At 38.3% G+C, this 20,924-nt stretch overlaps 1 protein-coding gene across 1 annotated transcript in view; it reads left to right on the top strand.

Moving 5' to 3' along the window:
- LOC130909013 (partitioning defective 3 homolog) overlaps positions 1–20,924 on the top strand; it is a 660,821-nt gene that overhangs the window by 316,310 nt on the left and 323,587 nt on the right. The window contains exons 12-13 of the mRNA XM_057825056.1: positions 2,040–2,179; positions 2,474–2,602. Of these exons, the coding sequence (XP_057681039.1) occupies positions 2,040–2,179; positions 2,474–2,602 (269 nt within the window). The remainder of the gene's footprint in view (positions 1–2,039; positions 2,180–2,473; positions 2,603–20,924) is intronic.

The raw sequence follows: 20,924 nt of genomic DNA on the forward strand, positions 1-20,924 counted from the left end.
AAACATGTTGTCGGTTCTGCCCTTCCAATTTAAACCCGAGCGGAAAAGTGATTAGCAGGTCAGCACTGTCGATATTTCAAAAACGAAGCAGAACGAGCAACAAAAGCAATTAAATTAAGGTCTCCAGCGGGTTTCGAACCCATGTTTCCTATGTGTCACACGAGCACGTAGACCACAGGGCTATACTGCCGCGTGACTTGAAAGTCATGATTTTTCTTATAAAATAATCGCAACTCACATGCGATGTCTGTCTGTGCGGTAAAACCTGAAAGGGAAACGCAACTGAAAAGAATGTGTGGCTAGCTTGACCACAGACTTAGAAAAGGCTGCTTATTTCAGACAGCAAGCAGACAACAATAACATAGGGATTGCGTAAAAGGGTTTATTGAACACAGAAAAAGAACATGATCGCGAAAAGGGAGACAAAAAGAGGGTCCGTGACAGTAGGTCGGGAAAAAAAAATAACCTAGGGAAAACCGCGGAGAAAGGCAGACAAACAAAAAAACAAGGCAATGATGCAACTCGCAATGAAGGGATATCCAAATTATCAAATGGCAGCTAGTCAATATCTCGGCAAGCCACCTAGGATCGGTTTAGAGACACTGCTGATGAGCTGTAATTGGATGCAGGTACGACGTTGGGAACTAATACCACATCTCCGTAACAAAACAATCTGACCAGCAGCAAAATGTGACAAAATCCAGTCATCATACCAGCTTCGCTTGCTAGCTAGCACAGCTATTCTCCCAGTCCACCCCAACCGCGTCATCAACCTCAGCATGCATTGCACGCGTAAAACATGGCACCCTCCGCAGGTCAAAACATAATAATTAGTAGGGGTGGGAACCTCTTGGTACCTCACGAGACGATACGATTTGCGATACAAAGCTCACAATAACAATGATCTCACGATATAGCGATACAACAATTATCGATACATTTGTCAGGAAATCATTCTACATTTTACAAAACAACAAATAAACAGGAAAAACAAGCTTCTGCTGTGAATTGGAATGAGTTTATCACTAGTAGACGTCCATTCGCTGCCACCCTCCCACTTCAAACGGATTGAACGTCTATGGCAGTTAGTGGCAGCCAATGCTAGGCAATGAGGTAATTTTGGGGCATTTCAGGTCATTACCTTTTGATTTTCAGTCTCTCCCTGTTGATTTTGGGTTACCGAACAGGAAGGGACCCCGGGAAACTCCGAAATGAATAGGCAGTGACTCAAACTCAACAGGAAGTGAACTCTATATGCCCTAAAATGATCAGAAAGTAAATTGTAAATGCCCCAAAAATGTGAAAGAGTGACTGTGAATGCTCTGGTTTCGAATGAATGAACGCTCATTCGTCCAGTCTAAATAGATTGGGCTTCGAGCACCGTCAATGGCAGCCGTTGAGTTAACTGAGACACTATTATGGTAGAGGATTTTGGTAGCAACTTGTTGGTTCCTTTTTTTTTTTTTTTTTTTTTTTTTTTAAAACATTTACACATTTTTAAAACAATATCTCGATTCTTGGCAGGAGCATATCGATAACCTTTTGGGGTACAAAGTATCACGATATATCACCATTTTGATATTTTGTCACACCCCTACTAAAAACTATAGAATTTTAAATCAATGGCAATAATATATGTGTTTTTAATTACACATTTTAATAAAAGAGAACTATTGTGGCTTATTAGAGCCTACAAGTCTTTAAGTCCAAAGTTCCCTTTAAAGTTCATCCTTTAAAACCTTTAGTTTTTGGAGACTTGTTTGTGTTAATTTAAACATTATGATAATTTGCATATGTAGGAAGGTAAAAAATAAGGAAATAACATCTAATTTGGTTTCAAGAATGTTTTACATTCTGTTATAATTAGCGTGAACAAATCATATTTGCTTACACAACATTTTTATGAAGTCTTGTGGCTCAAATGTTTCTGTAGTTGTATTTATTTCTTTAGTTTTATGCCAACGCTTTAACTCTGCCAGATTTTATGGGCAATAATGTCAAATGATCAGTTATTTTTTTATTTCTGTATGTTTCTGTAGGTCCGGAAGGTCTTGGGTTTAGCATTACATCCAGAGATGTTCCTATTGCAGGAAGTGCCCCTATTTATGTTAAAAACATTCTCCCTCGAGGGGCCGCCATCCAAGATGGGAGACTAAAAGCTGGAGACCGTCTCCTGGAGGTAGGAATCTTATATAACTTAAGCCATCCCTATTTATCATTCAGAATGTATGTTATTACAAAGATTACATATGCTTTTATTTTGTTTGATTTTGAAATTAGTAGGATTGATGATTTCCGTGGCTTCATTTTTATTTTACGGCAGATCTCGTTTTAAAGTGTAATTACAAACGGTTTCATATATAATTTTTCTTCAAATAATTTTAAACATGTATTTTGTGCTCTTTTAATCACACCCGAAATGTTTTGGAGTATCTGTGTACATACAGTAAATAAGTACTTTGTGTTGGTGCAGGTTGGTGGAGTAGATTTGAATGGTAAGACTCAGGAAGAGGTGGTGACTCTGCTCCGAGCGGCACCTATGGGTGGGACTGTGAACCTTTTAGTGAGTCGCCAGGATGACCCTCTGCTGCCTCGAGAAGTGGTCAGTACCCAGATATCACCTCTTAACATAAGACAAACAGAATATAATTTTATTGCTGTCTGTGAAATATTGTGACCACACCCAACTCACCAACCCCACTGTACCACCATTACCCCAACACTTCCATTTAAACCTAAACACAAATTCACGCTAAAGCTAAATCTATTGTCAATCACACGTTGTTTGTTTTTTTAATTGTTGTTTAAGAAGCCTGAAATGTGATGGGGATTCACATGTACAAAACAAACAAAACCCGCACGGTTACATATATCACATGTAGTAGCTTCACAATCATGCATCCAAAGATGCATAGGCACATCGATATTCCTCACGATTTCACACCCACCACATGGAGCTTCCATGCAGGGTGACTTTGGCTGTTGCAAACCAGATGGTGCGGCTACTGCCCTCGTCCAGTCAACCCACTGCGGCCCTGACAGCAGGCTTACTTGTCAGAGCACCCTGGCAGACTAGAGGCCCTTGCTGTCACAACCTTACTCCCACTCTATTCTCAGCCTGGTGTCTGTAGTAGATCCGTCCCATACCACAATGTGGTCATTTCTTAGTCTTATTCTAATTAAACACTAGAGTTTCCGATAACAGACATCCCAATATTTTCCAACTCTAAAAATCCAATTAAAATATCAAACGGATAAAATAATGATACTAATATACGCAGTTGTGGACTTAACATGTTATTGCTATTGGTATTTTGATGCTCCAGCGGATGCTTTAATAATGATAAATGTAACAACTTCAAGGTTCAAAATTCTGAAAACAACTTCAATTCAAGTTATAGAAAATAAATGTCCCATATAAATAATATACATTGAAATGAACGCACCACAATAAAATACAATGAATCATTCACAATTAAACCACATTTACAGTAGTTACCCCAAGAGCCCCTAGGGGTCGACCAAAGCATTACAAAATGGCAGGCATTGGACATGCCAATGCAATGACAATTCCCAAAATGCACTTTGCTGGGCTTTGGATAGATTTTTGTATTTAATGACTTTTTTTAGTTTTCTTAGTGGCCATTTCTTTCTGGTAACGCAGTAGTTGTATGTAAGGAGTTTATAATTCATTATTTTTCAATCATTTATCGTTCATTTAATTTTTGCACCATGAATGCAAATGGGCCGTTTACATGGTGATGCTGCGACTTAAAGACACAACAATTGTGTTGCGGAATGGCCTCGCCTTTACATGGTGACATCGAAAATGGAAGGCGAAGACGCAAACCTTTGATTCTGGCCTCCAAAGCGGAACAATTTGATTGCGGGGCTTGGTCTACAACCATATAAATGGAACGCTCTCCCTCCAATGATGTTAGCACACGTCACGTCACGTTTGGGCATGCACATTCGCTGCTACTCAACATTCAAAACACCAAATATGGTGGAACGCCGACACCAGGCGAAGACGAAAAATTCTGAATCCTGCCTCCAAATTGGAAGAATCCGATTGCCGGGGATTGAGGGGAGCTTCCTCGGCATGCGTATCAAAGGGTCCCGCGGCGCGAGACCGCGCCGTTAACGTCAGCACTTGTACACGTCACATTGGGCGTGCGCAGCAGTGCTACTAAACATTAAAAACAGCAAATATGGAATACTCCATCGTTTTCATGCGGAATCGCGACATTGTTCAAATGGAGACGCAAATGCAAATGCAAATTTGAAATTTTTCATATTCTCACAGAGTCACCATGTAAACGGCCCCTCAATAAAACATTGTTCAAATGGAGACGCAAATGCAAATGCAAATTTGAAATTTTTCGTATTCTCACAGAGTCACCATGTAAACGGCCCCTCAATAAAACATGTCGTTAGTTAGATGGACCTACGATCTGCCAGCTTGTTGTCTCCTGTCGTCTTCCAAAATTACAATTGGGTGACGGCGCTTTAGGTGTTCATTCACGGCTGACGTGCAGCCAAGCTTGGCATTGAAGAAACAGGACACAACAGTGTACCCTCCTTTGTTTCGATGAAATGAGTCAATGTTTTGGCCACTCTGGTGCAATTTTTTAGCTTTGTGCCGCTTTCCCTGCTTGAATACCGAGCTTCCGACATTCTCAACTTTCCACGCATGTATTTTTTTAACACTTCATTAACCGTCGACGGGATGTTGTGCTCGTCGATGTATTTACATCATCGATGATGTCGACTAGTCGGGACAGCTCAAATCTGATAGCATTATAAAATGCACTTATTGGCCGATATTATTGACTACCGATCGACAATAATATTGAACAACTCTATTAAATGCATTGAATTCAGAATTACCATTCTGATACCCATTGTACTAGTTAGGATAGACCTAAATCTATTTGTCACTAGCCAATGGTGGCTAGATCTTGAAAACTATTGCCAAACCCGACAAAATGTGTGACAGTTCTCTCGGTTTGGGTTGTGTCACTTGATTTGTGGCAAGGCTTAGTGAAAAGACATGGATCAATCTATGGAGGGATATATCATGATTGTACACCAGTACACAAAAAAGTCAGTTCGGCCAAGGATGGATGGGTTTGGTGCAGAAATTGACTGTTACCATGCACAGCGGGCGAAGTGTAATATCAGCTCCTTTTACGTGGATTGGTTCCGTTTGAGTGTGGATGCTGAGCTTCTCCTAGCTCCTCAGGCATGAACAAATTAGAGAAAAGCTGTCATGGAAAATACAGTCGAATAATCTCTTTGGTCTTTGTTTTCTCTTCGCCAACTTTTCCAAGCTGAGCTAGACTGTGAGTTATATTTTTCATCACTTTCCTTGGGAGATTAGTTTTTTCTTCCGCTCGCTCTCCCTGTTATTTGTCCTCTCGCTTTCTGTCACACATTCCGCAGCACTGCTTTCACAAATCTCAATAATCCCTACAAGTATGTTCATAAAAATCAGATAAAGAGGCCCAAGCTCTGTCAGTGACAGTTATTTGGGGAAAAAATGGCGGAAAAGCATCGCGGAAAATTGCCATGTGTATGTTTGAGCGAGAGAGTAAGCAATTATGTTTCAAAAAATTGCATGTGTTTCATGCAATACACACATTTGGAGGTTGGCGTTTTTTTTCTTCTGATTGACACATACCTGCTTATGTTAAATGTCAGTGCTGAAAATCCCTCTTTATAATCCTTTGGTTTAAGTGTTTTTTTCTCGGTGTGCCTTTGTGCAACCCCAGCAGGATTATCTCAGACTCCCAGCATGTTTTAGTTATGACTTCAATTACCACTGGGGGGTATATTTTTACTTTCAGAAATAGCTATCAATTACTTTTCAAATGTTTTTTTCTCACTAAGAAGCTCACTGACCAAAGCCCAGAATGGCAATTACCAGGAACACTAGTGGACACTTAATTTGCATATTAAGTGTAGGTTTTAGAATACTTACCGTGGTATGAAAAAGTATCTGAACCTTTTGGAATTTCTCACATTTTTTGCATAAAATCACCATCAAATGTGATCTGATCTTTGTGAAAATCACACAGATGAAAAAAACAGATGCTTCATAGGTAGGAGGGGTTGAGGTGGCGGTGCATAATTGGAGAAAACTGTGTCGATTGTGCAGGTTTGGAGGATAAATCAAGTTTCTAATTATCGGATTTCCTTATCAGTTGAATTTTTTAAATCTGAATCATCTGTGTGTCGTCATAATTGCCATTATCGGCCGATAATTATCGTTAACCGATATTATTGTGTATCTTTAAGCATTTGGGCTACAAAGTATTCCAATTAGGGTTGTTCCGATTTTTTTTTGCTCCCGATTCATTTCCAATCATTCCCGATGATTTTTCCCGATCATATACATTTTGCCAATGCATTAAGAAAAAAATGAATAAAACTCGGACGAATATATACATTCAACATACAGTGCATAAGTACTGTATTTGTTTATTATGACAATAAATCCTCAAGATGACATTTACATTATTAACATTCTTTCTGTGAGAGGGATCCACGAATAGAAAGACTTGTAATTCTTAAAGGATAAATGTGACTTTGTATATTGTGACTAAATATTGCCAATTAGTGTATTTGTTGAAGTTTCAGTAAATGCTACTGCAGCCATTTAACTTCTGCCCAAATGCATGATGGGAAGTGCAACCATGACTGTGCGTAGGGGGACCAATTGATATATCTTCTCTGCGTTGGGAAAGAACACAGGGTGTTAAGAAAATGATCCACTACTACCTTTCTTCCCCACATTGCCTCCCACGTTATTTTTAATTGCTGAGAGAGGTATTGTAAGGCTTTAGCCACATAAAAATTGGCTCCAAAGGCTGTCAAAATTCTCTCTACTCAATATACGCTGACTTTCAGCGCTATCTATAGGTAAAACGGCGTTTTTATAGAATGAACGCGACAATGCGTGAGTGGGTCGTACAACGCATGCATTAATCATTTAACGTGATTAATTAAAAAAAAATCATTACCACCGTTAACGCAATACATTTGATAGCCCTACTTTAAGCCAAAACTACTCTAGATGAGTGTAAGACTATTTGTCTGTAACGTTAAATACAATTAGAAAACGATTTAAATAAAAAATATATATATATTAAAGAAAGGCATGTCCGAAATTTTTTTGTCGATTCCGATACTTTGAAAATGACGTGATCGGACCATCTTTAATTACAATATATCACCTTTTTGTTATATTGTCACACCCTTAATTAATAGTGATAGACACAGTAACTAGTAAATTAATTGTGCAGAATTTATCGTTAATTAATTTTCTGTTTTGCCAAAATAGAATTCACCTCAATTTAACCAGTCGAGGCAATGTTAATTCACTCAGTTCTATATTTTAGTGTAAAGGACAAAATGGCATCACACAATTTAACATTGAGCTCTAACATGGCAGGACATTCAAAGAGGCGTTTCCCATCCCATTTTGACTTGCTGAATCACACACTGTGCCCTATTGCTTTAGACTGCAGTTCTTCCTCGCTCTTATATCATTTATCTGCCAAAACCGTTTTATTTATTATTTTTGACACAGTCTGCGGTGAACAAATGGGCTTCTCGAGTCTCTGTTCTAACAGTCTGGTCCACACAAGAGCAATTAAACAGTACATTAAAATCCCCCTTTTATGATCATATCACACTTGTCACTGATCCATTAGTGGCTATATCTGCCAAGCAATGAGAATCTTAATTGAGCAATTAATACCAGCCTTTGATTGATATGACAGATGAATTTATGGCCTCTGTGAATGCCGAGGATGCGTCAGACAAACGCATGACAGCGATGCTGATAATTATAGCAGGCTAATGGCCCGTTTCGTAAGTGCCAACTCTGGTAGCCTGGTTTAAAATCCCCAATAATATGGTTTAACAGTGGCACAGTGATTGAGATTTTTTTTTCAATAAATAATCGTGACTCGTTTCTCTTAGTCACTCAAATTCTCTATAAACCTATCTGGAACACTCTCTTAAACTCATTATATATAGAGTAATATATATAGACAAAAAGTAAATTCTGACCTAAAATGAAGTGTTTTGTTTTCTTTTTTTAAGACGTTACCATAATTATGAGTGATTTTTGTCCACAGGGCTTTTAATCATTCGTCACACAGAATTGATCATATAGTTTGTACTACTCATGGCTGTAATATTGACGCTGGAAGCCATATTATACAGCAATACATTGCAAGTTCACTTATTAATTTTCTCAAGCGAAACTTTAAATTCATCATTCTAGCTGTCATCAGTTAGAATAAACACATTTAAAAAGGTCAAAATAAATACAGTGCTACCTCAACATACCGATTTAATTTGTTCCAGCACCTGGTTTGGATGCCGAAATGGTAGTATGTCTAGACCGGGGATCGGCAACCTGTGTTTTTAGAGCCACATGATGCTCTTTAGCGCTGCTCTAGTGGCTCCCTGGAGCATATTAAAAAATTTTTGAAAAGATGTTCAACATTCTTAACGTTTTCCAATGCTGTAAAAACGTGTAGAAAACATATTCAATTTCAACATTTTTGTCAACGAAGATTTGTGTCATAGCCTACGACACACGTTTCTATGAGCAGGGCGGGATGCCAGGCAGCTGGCTATTGTAAACAAACTGGTGGGAGTGTAATGGGCCATGGATCTGAAAGGGAAAAAGAGAAAAATAACTGAAGATTCAACGTTTTTTGGACCGAATCATTTGCATTCCTTGCCAATGCGGAAGGATTGTCTGAATGTTTACTCTGTAGCGAGGAGCTGTCAAATAACAAACACATTTTCAGGGAAGGGATGCTACATTTGAAGGAGAGTACCCAGTTGGTAGTGAGAAAAAAAAAGTGTGATTGCTTTACTTCTGGAGAATTTAGAGGAGCGCAAAATAGACTTAAGAAGTGGAGTGCATCGCCAAACTCCACTAATGCTGCAAGTTTTGTTGCAACCTGGGAGATAATAAAGCGTGGAAAACCGTTCACAGACGGCAAGTACATGAAGGAGACATTCATCAACATAACAGAACACCTATTTGCAGACTTCAAAAATAAAACCGAGATAATAAAGAAAATCAAAGACATGCCCAGGTAAGGGGCATGTTATGCACGTTCCATTTTGTTGTTTTTCAAAACCTCTAAATAAATATGACATAAAAATCAGATTTCTTTATTGCATTTTTTATTAATTTCATAACAGCAATGTAACCATTCATATTGCAATGAAGTTAAACTTGAGGTGGCATCATACAACTGAGTCATAACGTGGTGTGTTGGATGCCCTGCAGGGAAAATAAACATTAAATCAGTAAGGCTCATTATGGATTTTTAGCCAACTTAGTCATTTTGATAGTAGGGTAGTTTAGCTAATACAGGTACATACAGCATGTGTTGCCTTCATTATTAGGCTTTTTTAAGGCTTTTAATTTTTTGCGGCTCCAGACATCTGTAATTTTCGAACTATAAGCCACTACTTTTTTCCATCATTTTGAATCCTGCAATTTATAGTCCAGTGCGGCTTATTTGTTGATTTATTTGGGTTAATAGGTAACACTTTTTTTGACAGCGGCTTCATAAGACTGCCATAAGACAGTCATAATTATGACATGACATTGTCATGGGCATTAATGAATGTATATATCATTAAGTCTCATCCAGCAAATTATGTCACTAACTCCATTTATGTCCAGCTCAGATATTTTACATCCATTCAAAAGAGAGCTAATTTGCCGAATGACACAAAATGATGTCTGTCATAAGCATTCATTATTGATCATGGCAGTGTCATGTCATAATTATTAGAGCTGGGAATCTTTGGGCACCTAACGATTCGATTACGATTACGATTCAGAGGCTCAGATTCGATTATAAAACGATTATTGATGCACCCCCCACCTTTTTTTTTTTTTTTTTTTTTTTTTTTTTTTTTTTTTTTTTTTAATGTTTTGTACATTAGTTCCAAAAGTGTTCAAAAATACTCTCAGGCTAAACCAAACTACTATTTCAGTATCAAGTTATCATATAACAGTAAACAAATATACAAAAATAACAGTAAATAAAAAACTCCAGTCCCCATTCTGTATCAGCAGCTTTAAACTACATTCAATTAATTTAATGTCGTGAATCAACCATTAAAGTTGTTAAAATTGCTCCTGTTATTCCATAATTTCCCTTTTGTCTACTTTCGACATGTGAAAGTTTTAAAACTATTTTAAAGATAGATTCAAGTCATTATTTTACCGATTTAGGACTATTTTAGATAAAAAGTTAATTAGGTCCGCTTGGAAGGTTCGCTACAACAGCCTTGCGGGGAAGTGTACTGCTTTAAGATGGCGGCCGTTTACTAACGCACACATCTAGCTTTTTGTAGATGTGATGCTCACGCTACCGAATCTACATTGCATCTAGTCCTATATAAATGATATCCACCGTAACATTATGTGAATGTACTTTGTAGCAGCTTGTCGGCAGCAGTCAGGTATGTTGTTTTGTTTTTTTATCTCGTGGCATGAGTTGAGCTAGAGCCATGAGTTGAGCATTGCCATTACCCGAGGGGCCGGGTAATGAGAAGCATGATGTTTAGCTACTCTCGCACCGTGCCTCATTGCGTACCGAAGACCGCGCGGCGCGTTGAGTGTGTTGTACTTCCGCTTTACTTGGCATATTTCAATAATCGGAATTTGGATGTTTGTGAATCGTTCTCGAATCTTCCACGGCCGAATCGCGAATAATCTAAGAATCGGAAATTTTGCACACCTCTAATAATTATGATGGTCTTATGACAGTCTTATGGGGCCACTGTTAAATAAAATGTTACCAAATTCCATAACTAGCAGTTAATGAAACAACTAGAAAGAAATACAAGAAATAATTAGCACAAACATGAATTTTAATTGTTATTTACATCTGTAGCGCTGCAATGCATGCTAGGAGGCATGCTAGACAACAACAGTGTTAAAAGCAGGTGGCAGCAGAGGTTGACTGTATTTTCCCAAGGGAATGATGGGAGTGATGGCCAAATGAAGTGTCCTAAAGCAATAAAGCTTTGGAGCCAATTGGTTCAAAGCCTAATGGTGGTTCATTCGGTCTTATGATGCCACTGTCAAATAAACTGTCAATAGTGCAGACTGCTGAGGCTTATAGTCCACTGCGGCTTACCTATGAACAAATGTTTTTGTGTCAAATTTGGTGGGTGGCGGCTTATTGTCTGGTGCGCCTTATAGTGCGACAATCACTGTATTTGTTTTTTGTTTTTTTTTTGGTCCAATATGGCTCATTTAACATTTTGGGTTGCCGACCCCTGGTCTAGAAAGATTTCCCCATCAGAATATATTATATTTTGATTAATTTGTTCCACAGCCCAAAAACCTATGTTAAATTCTTAAAAAAATACCGCAGGTAAAATTACAAATAGCAATTACACAAACAAAAACAAATACATGATAAATAAATTGGAAATTTAAAAAAAAAAAAAATATTGTCAACTTCATTTATAGAGACTGTGAACGTAGGTCAGAGGAGATGGTGGGCGTGGAGGAGGATATACTGTTCTGTGTAATTTAACAAATGCATTATATTAGTCCCATGTAAAAACAAATAAATAATGAATTATTTGAGACAAAAAAGTGTTTTTTATTGTTACCTTAAAGGGGAAGTTCAGAATTTGTGACATTAGGCTTAATCTTCAGGTTAGCGGGGGTTTAATTAGTCAGTGGAGTTGATTTCAACAAATTCTGTGCAGTTTGTCAAATATTTGTTAGTTTCAGGTGTCCGGAGTGGCTAAGCTAGCACAAGTCAGTGGTACAATCTTAGCATGCCAACATTAAATGATATTAACAGAATTAGGATTGTCAAATAAATTCAAAATGCAGATCATTCTTCAAAATAAAGATGCGGCCAAAACAATGTCACACCAAACTGCAGTAATTAATTTCATTCTGCAGGAATATTTTTTTAAAATGCGTAATGTGACCACAATAGACAGAATTGCTTCGTCACTCGTGTTCATACTGCATTTAGGAAGGTGGGAAGTCTAATGGTACCGGGCTCCTCTGCCTGTCAAATCTCACGTTAACCACTGCCTGTAATGGATGCCAGCGAGTGGTGTGTGTGCATGTCTAACTTTAGGAAGAAAGGTTCACTTTCTGAAACTTATATAGAGAGCTGGCAGCTGAACCTGTGCTTTTAGGCAAGGCAAGGCAAGGCAAATTTATTTATACAGCACAATTCAACACAAGGCAATTCAAAGTGCTTTACATCACACGAAGACCATAAAAATCACATTTAAATCAACACAACGTAAAAACCAAGACAAATGATCGCATTTAATCACAGAATAAAAATAAATAAATAACAATAAAACAAAAATAAAAATAAAGCAAAAACTACTACTACTAATAATCATTGAAATCAGCAATGGAGATAAGCACAAGAGGAATAGAAGGCAGGTAGGTTGAAATATATAGACAGTTATGGATATGCAGTGCCAAACAAAAGTGTTTTTAGCCCTGATTTAAAGAAGCTAACAGTTTGAGCATACTTCAGACGTTCGGGTAACTTCTTCCAGAGGTGAGGAGCATAATAACTAAATGCTGCCTCACCCTGCTTGGTTCTTGTTCTTGGAACATGCAGAAGACCCGTTCCAGACGACCTTAGGGGTCTAGATGTCTCATAGGACTCTAACAAGTCAGGCATGTATTTTGGTCCAAGGCCATTAAGTGTTTTGTAGACGAGCAGTAGTATTTTATAGTCTATCCTTTGACTTACTGGAAGCCAGTGTAGCGATTTTAAAACTGGTGTAATGTGGTCCAGCTTCCTTGTATTTGTGAGGACTCTGGCTGCAGCATTCTGTACCAGCTGCAACTTCCTGACTGATTTTTTATCAAGACCTGTAAATATGCCGTTGCAATAGTCCAATCTGCTGAAAATGAATGCATGCATAAGTTTTTCCATGTCTTGTTGAGTCAGAAGCCCCTTAATTCTGGTTATATTTTTTAGGTGGTAATAAGCGGATTTAGTGACGGACTTTAAATGGCTATCAAATTTTAGGTCTGAGTCAATAATTACGCCAAGGTTTCTGACTTGATTTGTAGCTGTAAGTGACATTGTGCTAAGTTGGCTGCTTATCTTTGACCTTTCCTTTTTTGGCCCAAAAATGATCACCTCTGTCTTCTGCACATTTAACTGGAGAAAATTCTGGCACATCCATTCGTTGATTTGATGAATGCATTTGCTCAGGGTGACTAAGGGACTATAATCATGTGGGGACACAGAAATGTACAGTTGTGTGTCATCTGCATAGGCGTGATAGGAGATGTCATACTGTTCCATTATCTGAGCTAACGGAATCATATAGATGTTAAATAAGAGTTGTCCAAGAATTGACCCTTGAGGGACTCCACACGTGAATTTGGTTCGTTCTGACTGATAGTTTCCAATTGACACAAAGAAATCTCTATCATTTAGCTCAGTGTTCAGCACAATTGGCCCGGAATACATAAGGTGGTGGCGTGACAACATAGGGAGCACAATGGCATCGCCACCAGACTATATTATACAACTGAAAGCTACATTGTGAATCAGATTTTCACTTCGAGTACATCAGAATGATTGGGAATAGTCGTACTACAGTAACTTGATTTAATGAATTTATGACCCCACCTCTGAAGGAGGAAAAAAAAATCACATCTTTGGTATCAGTATAATTAGATGAGACTAGCTGTCGTGCAATGCTTCTTCCCTCAGTATTCTTGTTAATTAAGTGATAGAGTCAGAACATTAATTTTCTCTTCCATCCTGCTGAAAAAAAATCTATATTTTTTAGATTTGCAGAACCTTGGAAGAACAAGACATCACTTAGTCAAATTAGAAATAAAGCTTAGTTCAGGACAGGATGATAGGTGTTTATTTTAATGAGCACAATAAAGTTGGAAGGTCAGTGTTCATTCTCCTTCCTAAAAATGTGGCATCACAATGTCAAGTTATAATTTTTAGTGTTCAAAACAAAACACAATTGATTCTTTAATTGTTGGATCCTTGTTCTTCTTCTGTCATTCAGAGTTGGTGTTTGAATATTTTAGGTGTGAGAGACTCGTGTACATACAAAGTGTGTGTTGAAACAAGGCAATATGATTAAAATTTCCTCATATTTGAAGTCTCAAAATTGTTTCTGCCTGATTATTTTGGAAACGTGACTAAAGTAAAAACATATGAAACATACTTTGTCATCATCAAAGATGATCCTTCCAAGTGCTATTGAAGACAATACCAGCCCGTCTAATGATTGCCAAGCTTGAAGTGTCAATGCCACCTGTTTTCGTTTAGCACTTTTCAGCATCTGTTCCTGTAATTATGTTTGCTGTCAGTGCAAAGAATGGGAGGGTGTACTGCAGCATAGTGCCATGCTGACAAACAAGGTTGTTAAAGGCCACTTGTGGTGGCAGTTTATTTTTCCCACAAGAGGATACAGCATGTTTCAAAAACCCATAACAGGCTCAAGCGTGTATGTGCTGTTGGACATAGCATAGCCATTGTTTTAGCCTCTTTTAACTGCAGATAAGAAATATATGTATCATAATTTATTGCTAATGTTCAACCTTAAACATTCCCTAATCATCACCACACCAGTTTTGTTTTACTTTACAACAGTACTCACAAATAGAAGGGCGCGCCCCCAGTGGAGCGTAGAGCAGTGCCAGGGGTGGTGTATGTGACCTCGGGGAAGATACTTTTTTTACTGTACTAGAATTGTGTAATTGTACATCCACTCAGTGGGTGCCAGTGGTGCTGTCATTTTCATAGTGTGGGCAGTATTTTTAAACCAAATGAGCACACAGCAAAGAGTTCTGTAGTTATGAAGAGCTAAGATGAGGAAATATGACGAAGTGTGTGTAGCGTTTGGCTTTGATTTTTTAATACAGTGGGAAACTAGGAAAGACCAGTCTGGTTATTGTGTCTAAAAATGTTTGCACTGGAAAGCATGAAGCCAAATCAATTAAGATGTCACTTAGACCCCAATCACATGGATGAGCCACTTGATTTTTTTTTCAATGAAAATGTGCCGAATATTGCAAAAAATTATCCAGCTTTGTCAGTTTAACATCAGTAAACCAGCTAGCACTGTGAACATCATATAGTGTAATGTGGCATACCAAGTTGCTAAGTGCTAAATAACCCCACACCACAGCAAATGAGCTGATACTGCCTGCAGCAAAAAATAAAAACTGTTATTGTTGTATTAATTTTTGTTTTTTCGGTCAACCTGTTTAGCATATTGTCCCCATGAGTTAGTGTTGCTAATCACTTTGAATTTATTGTTATTTATTGATTTTATTAAATTTTAATTTTTCAGTATCAAATAGATGTACCTTGAGTGTGTTTTTACTGTTTTTTCAATTCAGGCATATTCATGCGCTTTAAGTCTTTTGAGTTACAAACAACACAATGTTGATATTTATACTTCATTGTAAGTTGATCTATAGTACTTTTTCTTTAATATTAAAAAAGGACACAATGTTATGCAGACGTGTACTTATAATAATAATACGCTTATAGACAAATGACACAATTTACAGCGGCACCAGAGAGTTGGAAAAGCACGAAACGTTAAACATCTTCCGGGGGGAGCAGTGCATAACAGAACATAATTGAGAAGCACTGCTTTATAGTGCTGCAACGATTAATCGATTACATTCATTAATTAAAATTGATTCAATTGAAAAAGAGATTCAAATTATATTTTCCTGCTTTGAGTATCCGTTTAATTAAAGTGGTGTTGTAATGGTTTGTTTTGAAAGTGTTTGCATTTCGTTTCATTGATTTGGGTGGATACACTGCCCTCTTGTGGTGACAGTGAATGTGACATAAATCAAGTCACGTGGCTAAATCTAGCTGCTCCCTGAAGAATGACTACCTGAAGAAAACATAAAAATTCCCTCAGTCCTTGATGATATGGGGCTGGATGTCAGGCAAAGGCACTGGGGAGATGGCTGTGGTTAAATCTTCAATGAATGCACAAGTTTACATGGAAATTTTAAACATTTTAGATTTCTTATTCCTTCAATTGAAAATATGTTTGTCATTTTCCAAGATGACAGTGCATCATGCCACAGAGCTAAAACTGTTGAAGCATTCCTTGGATAAAAACTCATCCAGTCAATGTCATGGCCTGCAAATAGCCCAGATCCCAATCCTATTGATAACCTGTGGTGGAAATTGAAAAAAAATGGTCCACAGCAGGGCTCTGACCTGCATGGATGATCTGACAACTGCAATCAAAGAGAGTTGGCACCAAATTGATGAAGAATACTCATCAAGTCCATGCCTCAGAGACTGCAAGCTGTCATAAAAGCCAGAGGTGGTGCTACTAAATACTAGATATGTGTTTTGATTGTTATTTCTTTGTTTGTTTCTCATGATTCCATAATTTTTTCCCCTCAGAATGGAGTGATTCCATATATATTTCCCTGCACTTGCTCTATCAAATTAATATTTACTGACCACCACAATGTTTTTTATTCATTTCTTTTAGGCAAGGCAAGGCAAATTTATTTATATAGCACAATTCAACACAAGGCAATTCAAAGTGCTTTACATCACATGAAAACCATAAAAATCACATTTAAATCAACACAACGTAAAAACCAAGACAAAAGATCGCATTTAATCACAGAATAAAAATAAATAAATAAAAATAAAACAAAAATAGAAATAAAGCAAAAACTACTACTACTAATAATCATTGAAATCAGCAATGGAGATAAGCACAAGAAGAATAGAAGGCAGGTAGATTGAAATATATAGACAGTTATGGATATGCAGTGCTAAACAAAAGCGTTTTTAGCCCTGATTTAAAGGAGCTAACAGTTTGAGCATACTTCAGACGTTCGGGTAACTTGTTCCAGAGGTGAGGAGCATAATAACTAAATGCTGCCTCACCCTGCTTGGTTCTTGTTCTTGGAACATGCAGAAGACCCGTTCCAGACGACCTTAGGGGTCTAGATGTCTCATAGGAATCTAACAAGTCAAGCATGTATTTTGGTCCAAGGCCATTAAGTGTTTTGTAGACGAGCAGTAGTATTTTATAGTCTATCCTTTGACTCACTGGAAGCCAGTGTAGCGATTTCAAAACCGGTGTAATGTGGTCCAGCTTCCTTGTATTTGTGAGGACTCTGGCTGCAGCATTCTGTACTAGCTGCAGCTTCCTGACTGATTTTTTATCAAGACCTGTAAATATACCGTTGCAGTAGTCCAATCTGCTGAAAACGAATGCATGCATAAGTTTTTCCATGTCTTGTTGAGTCAGAAGCCCCTTAATTCTGGTTATATTTTTTAGGTGGTAATAAGCGGATTTAGTGACGGACTTTAGATGGCTATCAAATTTTAGGTCTGAGTCAATAATTACGCCAAGGTTTCTGACTTGATTTGTAGCTGTAAGTGACATTGTGCTAAGTTGGCTGCTTATCTTTGACCTTTCCTTTTTTGGCCCAAAAATGATCACCTCTGATTTCTCCACATTTAACTGGAGAAAATTCTGGCACATCCATTCATTGATTTGATGAATGCATTTACTCAGGGAGACTAAGGGACTATAATCATGTGGGGACACAGAAATGTACAGTTGTGTGTCATCTGCATAGGCGTGATAGGAGATGTCATACTGTTCCATTATCTGAGCTAACGGAAGCATATAGATGTTAAATAAGAGTGGTCCAAGAATTGACCCTTGAGGGACTCCACAAGTGAATTTGGTTCGTTCTGACTGATAATTTCCGATTGACACAAAGAAATCTCTATCATGTAAATAGGATGTGAGCCACTGAAGAATAGTGTCAGTAAGCCCTACCCACTGTTCCAATCTGCTGAGTAGTATGTTGTGATCAACCGTGTCAACCTTTCTTTTAGTGTTTCTGAATGCTAAAGAGTTGCACTTTTGAACTAATTCATTATTTTTTTCAAGCTTTTTATCTGAGTTTGTTCTCCATTATAAAATGTCACAGTGAGTGCTTGTCCGAGACTGGTGATTGCATACTTTTTGCTAGGGGTTGTATTATGGTGGAAGATTTTGATAACAACTTGTTGGTTCCTTTTTTTTTAACATTGACACCTTTTTAAAACGATATCTTGATTCTTGGCAGGAGCATATCAATAACCTTTTGGGATACAAAGTATCACAGTATATCACCATTTGGATATTTTGTCACACCCCTATTTGGCACCACATGCATTGCTACCGTCAATCACTACAAATTGCTTTAAACGGTCCTACCTATTTATTGCCCTCATTAAAAACGTTGGATTCATTTTTGTATCATATTTAAACCCTTTGTCCTAAAATATTTCAGAGCCTGAAGGAATTTGTGTGACAATACTCATCAGACATTTTGCAATTACACCCATGGCTGACTTCTTTTAGGCTCTTTGAATTTATTTTCAATGACCTTTATGTCACCAAATTAGGCCAAGTGTGAAGAGAAGTTTCCAGCAGTGTTAATTGTTTTAGGCATTGAGGTGCAGAGAACTCAGACTTTGTGTGAAAAGAACTAATTGTGATTCATTTGCCTGTTTCCCTCCTCCAAGTGGCTCTTGCTTCCTCGCACCTGTTCAGTACACACACCTTCCTTGTTCGCATGTGACGAGTGAAGTCAGGTGGAAACAAAATAAAAAGGCCAATTAAGCAGAGGAAAGAGGTGGGAAGCTTTTTTTCTAGACTATTGAACAACATTTTCTTGTATTTGTCTCTATTTGTTCACCGAGTTGCTTGCCAGCACTCCCTGTAAAAATAGTAATAAGTGAACTGCTGTCAATATACTTCCCTAATTTATTAGTTTGACGTAATACAGTTTGCTTTTTGTTCCTTTTTTCCCCAAAACGTTTAAGCAGAGGGTGTCTGAGGCATAGTTACTAGGTCGGTTTGGGTTGGGTTGAATTGATGCAACAGGGCTTGTCAGGCTGCCTGACATACTCATTCTAGCCTCGCAGCACTTTTTTCTGTCTAATGAAAATGTTTCACCACTCTCTCATCCTCTGTCTCCGCTCAGTATTCCCGGAACACGGCTTTCAGTTATTCTGCCATCATTGTTGGGGAGTGTGCTTTAAAGCACTCACACACCTTTAACATCCACGTTAAATTGGAGTCTAGCGTTACCAGTTTACCACCCTGGTTTATATGATGACTTAAGTATCAACCTAAAGTATTAATTCATTTCCAGGTGGTCCAATATTTGCCCTAACAAGAACGCGTGTGTGCCAGAGTACACTAAAGGCTTAAAGGGAACCTCGGACTCAAAGACTTGTATGCTCTAATAAGCCACAATTGTTCTCTTTTACTAAAATATGTTATTAGAAACACATACATTATTGGCATTGATTTAAAAATCTATAATATTTAGTACATGTTTTGACCTACGGAGGGCGCCATGTTTTACGCACGGAAAAACACAAAGATGTGATTGGGCAGTACTGGGAAAATAGCTGTGCTAGCTAGCAAGCAAAGCTAGTATGACCACTGGCATGATTTTGTCACATTCTGCTGCTAGTCAGATTGTTTTGTTACAGGGCTGTGGAATTGGTTTCCAATGTCGTACCAGCATCAAATTCCAGCTCATTAGCAGTGTCTTTGAAGCAATCCTAGGCGGCTTGCCGAGATATTGACTTGCTGCCATTTAACAGTTTGTATATCCCTCCATTGCTAGTTGCGTCATTGCCTTGTATTTTTGCGTTTGTCTCCGTCTCGCCGCGGTTCACCCTTGTTTTTTTTTTTTTTTTTAATTGATCCCACACTTGCCACACTTGTTCACGAGTCACTGCTGACAGACGCGAGGAGGCGATACAACTTAAAATAAGCGTGTATTGGCCTGCAAATCTGCCCATACAAAGTCGCAGCTGATAGCTGGACAAACTATCCAAAGGAATTGTCTGCCGTGGAGTTCGGAAACATCTACAACAACCTCATAAAGTCACCCAGTAAGTTGACCTTTATCAATTACGTGGAATATGTACTGTGTGGAACTAAGAAAACTGTTAGTATATATGGAGTGATTATTTCTGCCGTAACCAGTAATTCGCCTCCAAGCGAACACGTCACGGCAAAATAACCAATTCCCACGAGGCCAATAATATACCGATTGACCGATTAGAGCAGTTCACGGCAAAAGAAAAATAACGCTTTGCGAGTTATCGGTTACGGTAATAATAACCACTGCCTAGTCTATTGAATCCTAGCAGCTAATTGGGTGAAAAAAAATCGATTAAAGTTTACTCACCAGTAATAAAATGTCAGCTGCAAACGAAAATGTGCCTGGATTTAGGTTCCTACTGGCGAGAATGGTCTACGAAACCGTCTTCTTTTACTGTTCCTTGATTGATTGCTTTCAGCCATTTACTTGTCCTTTTCTTCTCACAAGGAAGAATGAATAACTTCAAATGCGGCTCTGAACTCTTCCTTGTGTTACAACCCGCAACACAGCAACTTTTAGTCATTCCGACGGAAAAAAAGACCGCAAATAAGAAAAAAAAGTTCAACGCGTTTGTACTACAATGCACAACAGCGCAACTGCTTGTGACTCGTGTTTTGCCCCCATTTCAATATGGCGACGCTTCGTTGTGGCTGGTGACATCATTAATGCCCGGATGTCCGACTGTGAGAATGTGTCTGGAGGACAGAGAGGAAGCGCACGGAGGTTGGAAAAACAGCTAGGTTGGAAAAACAGCTTGTTTTGGTGATTGCTTGTTCGGCGTGGTTGCGGCCAACAGTAACCGTTAATCCTGCAATAAAAAAGTAGGTGAGACCAACTCTCCGTGCGTTCTCTATATCCAGTGCGACGCTACAATAGATATTCCCGACTGTGCCGCCACTATAGACCCTACCCACGTGACGTCACAACTCCGCCC

Source organism: Corythoichthys intestinalis, chromosome 20 (genome assembly GCF_030265065.1).
Source record: "Corythoichthys intestinalis isolate RoL2023-P3 chromosome 20, ASM3026506v1, whole genome shotgun sequence".
NCBI classification, from domain to species: Eukaryota; Metazoa; Chordata; class Actinopteri; order Syngnathiformes; family Syngnathidae; genus Corythoichthys; species Corythoichthys intestinalis.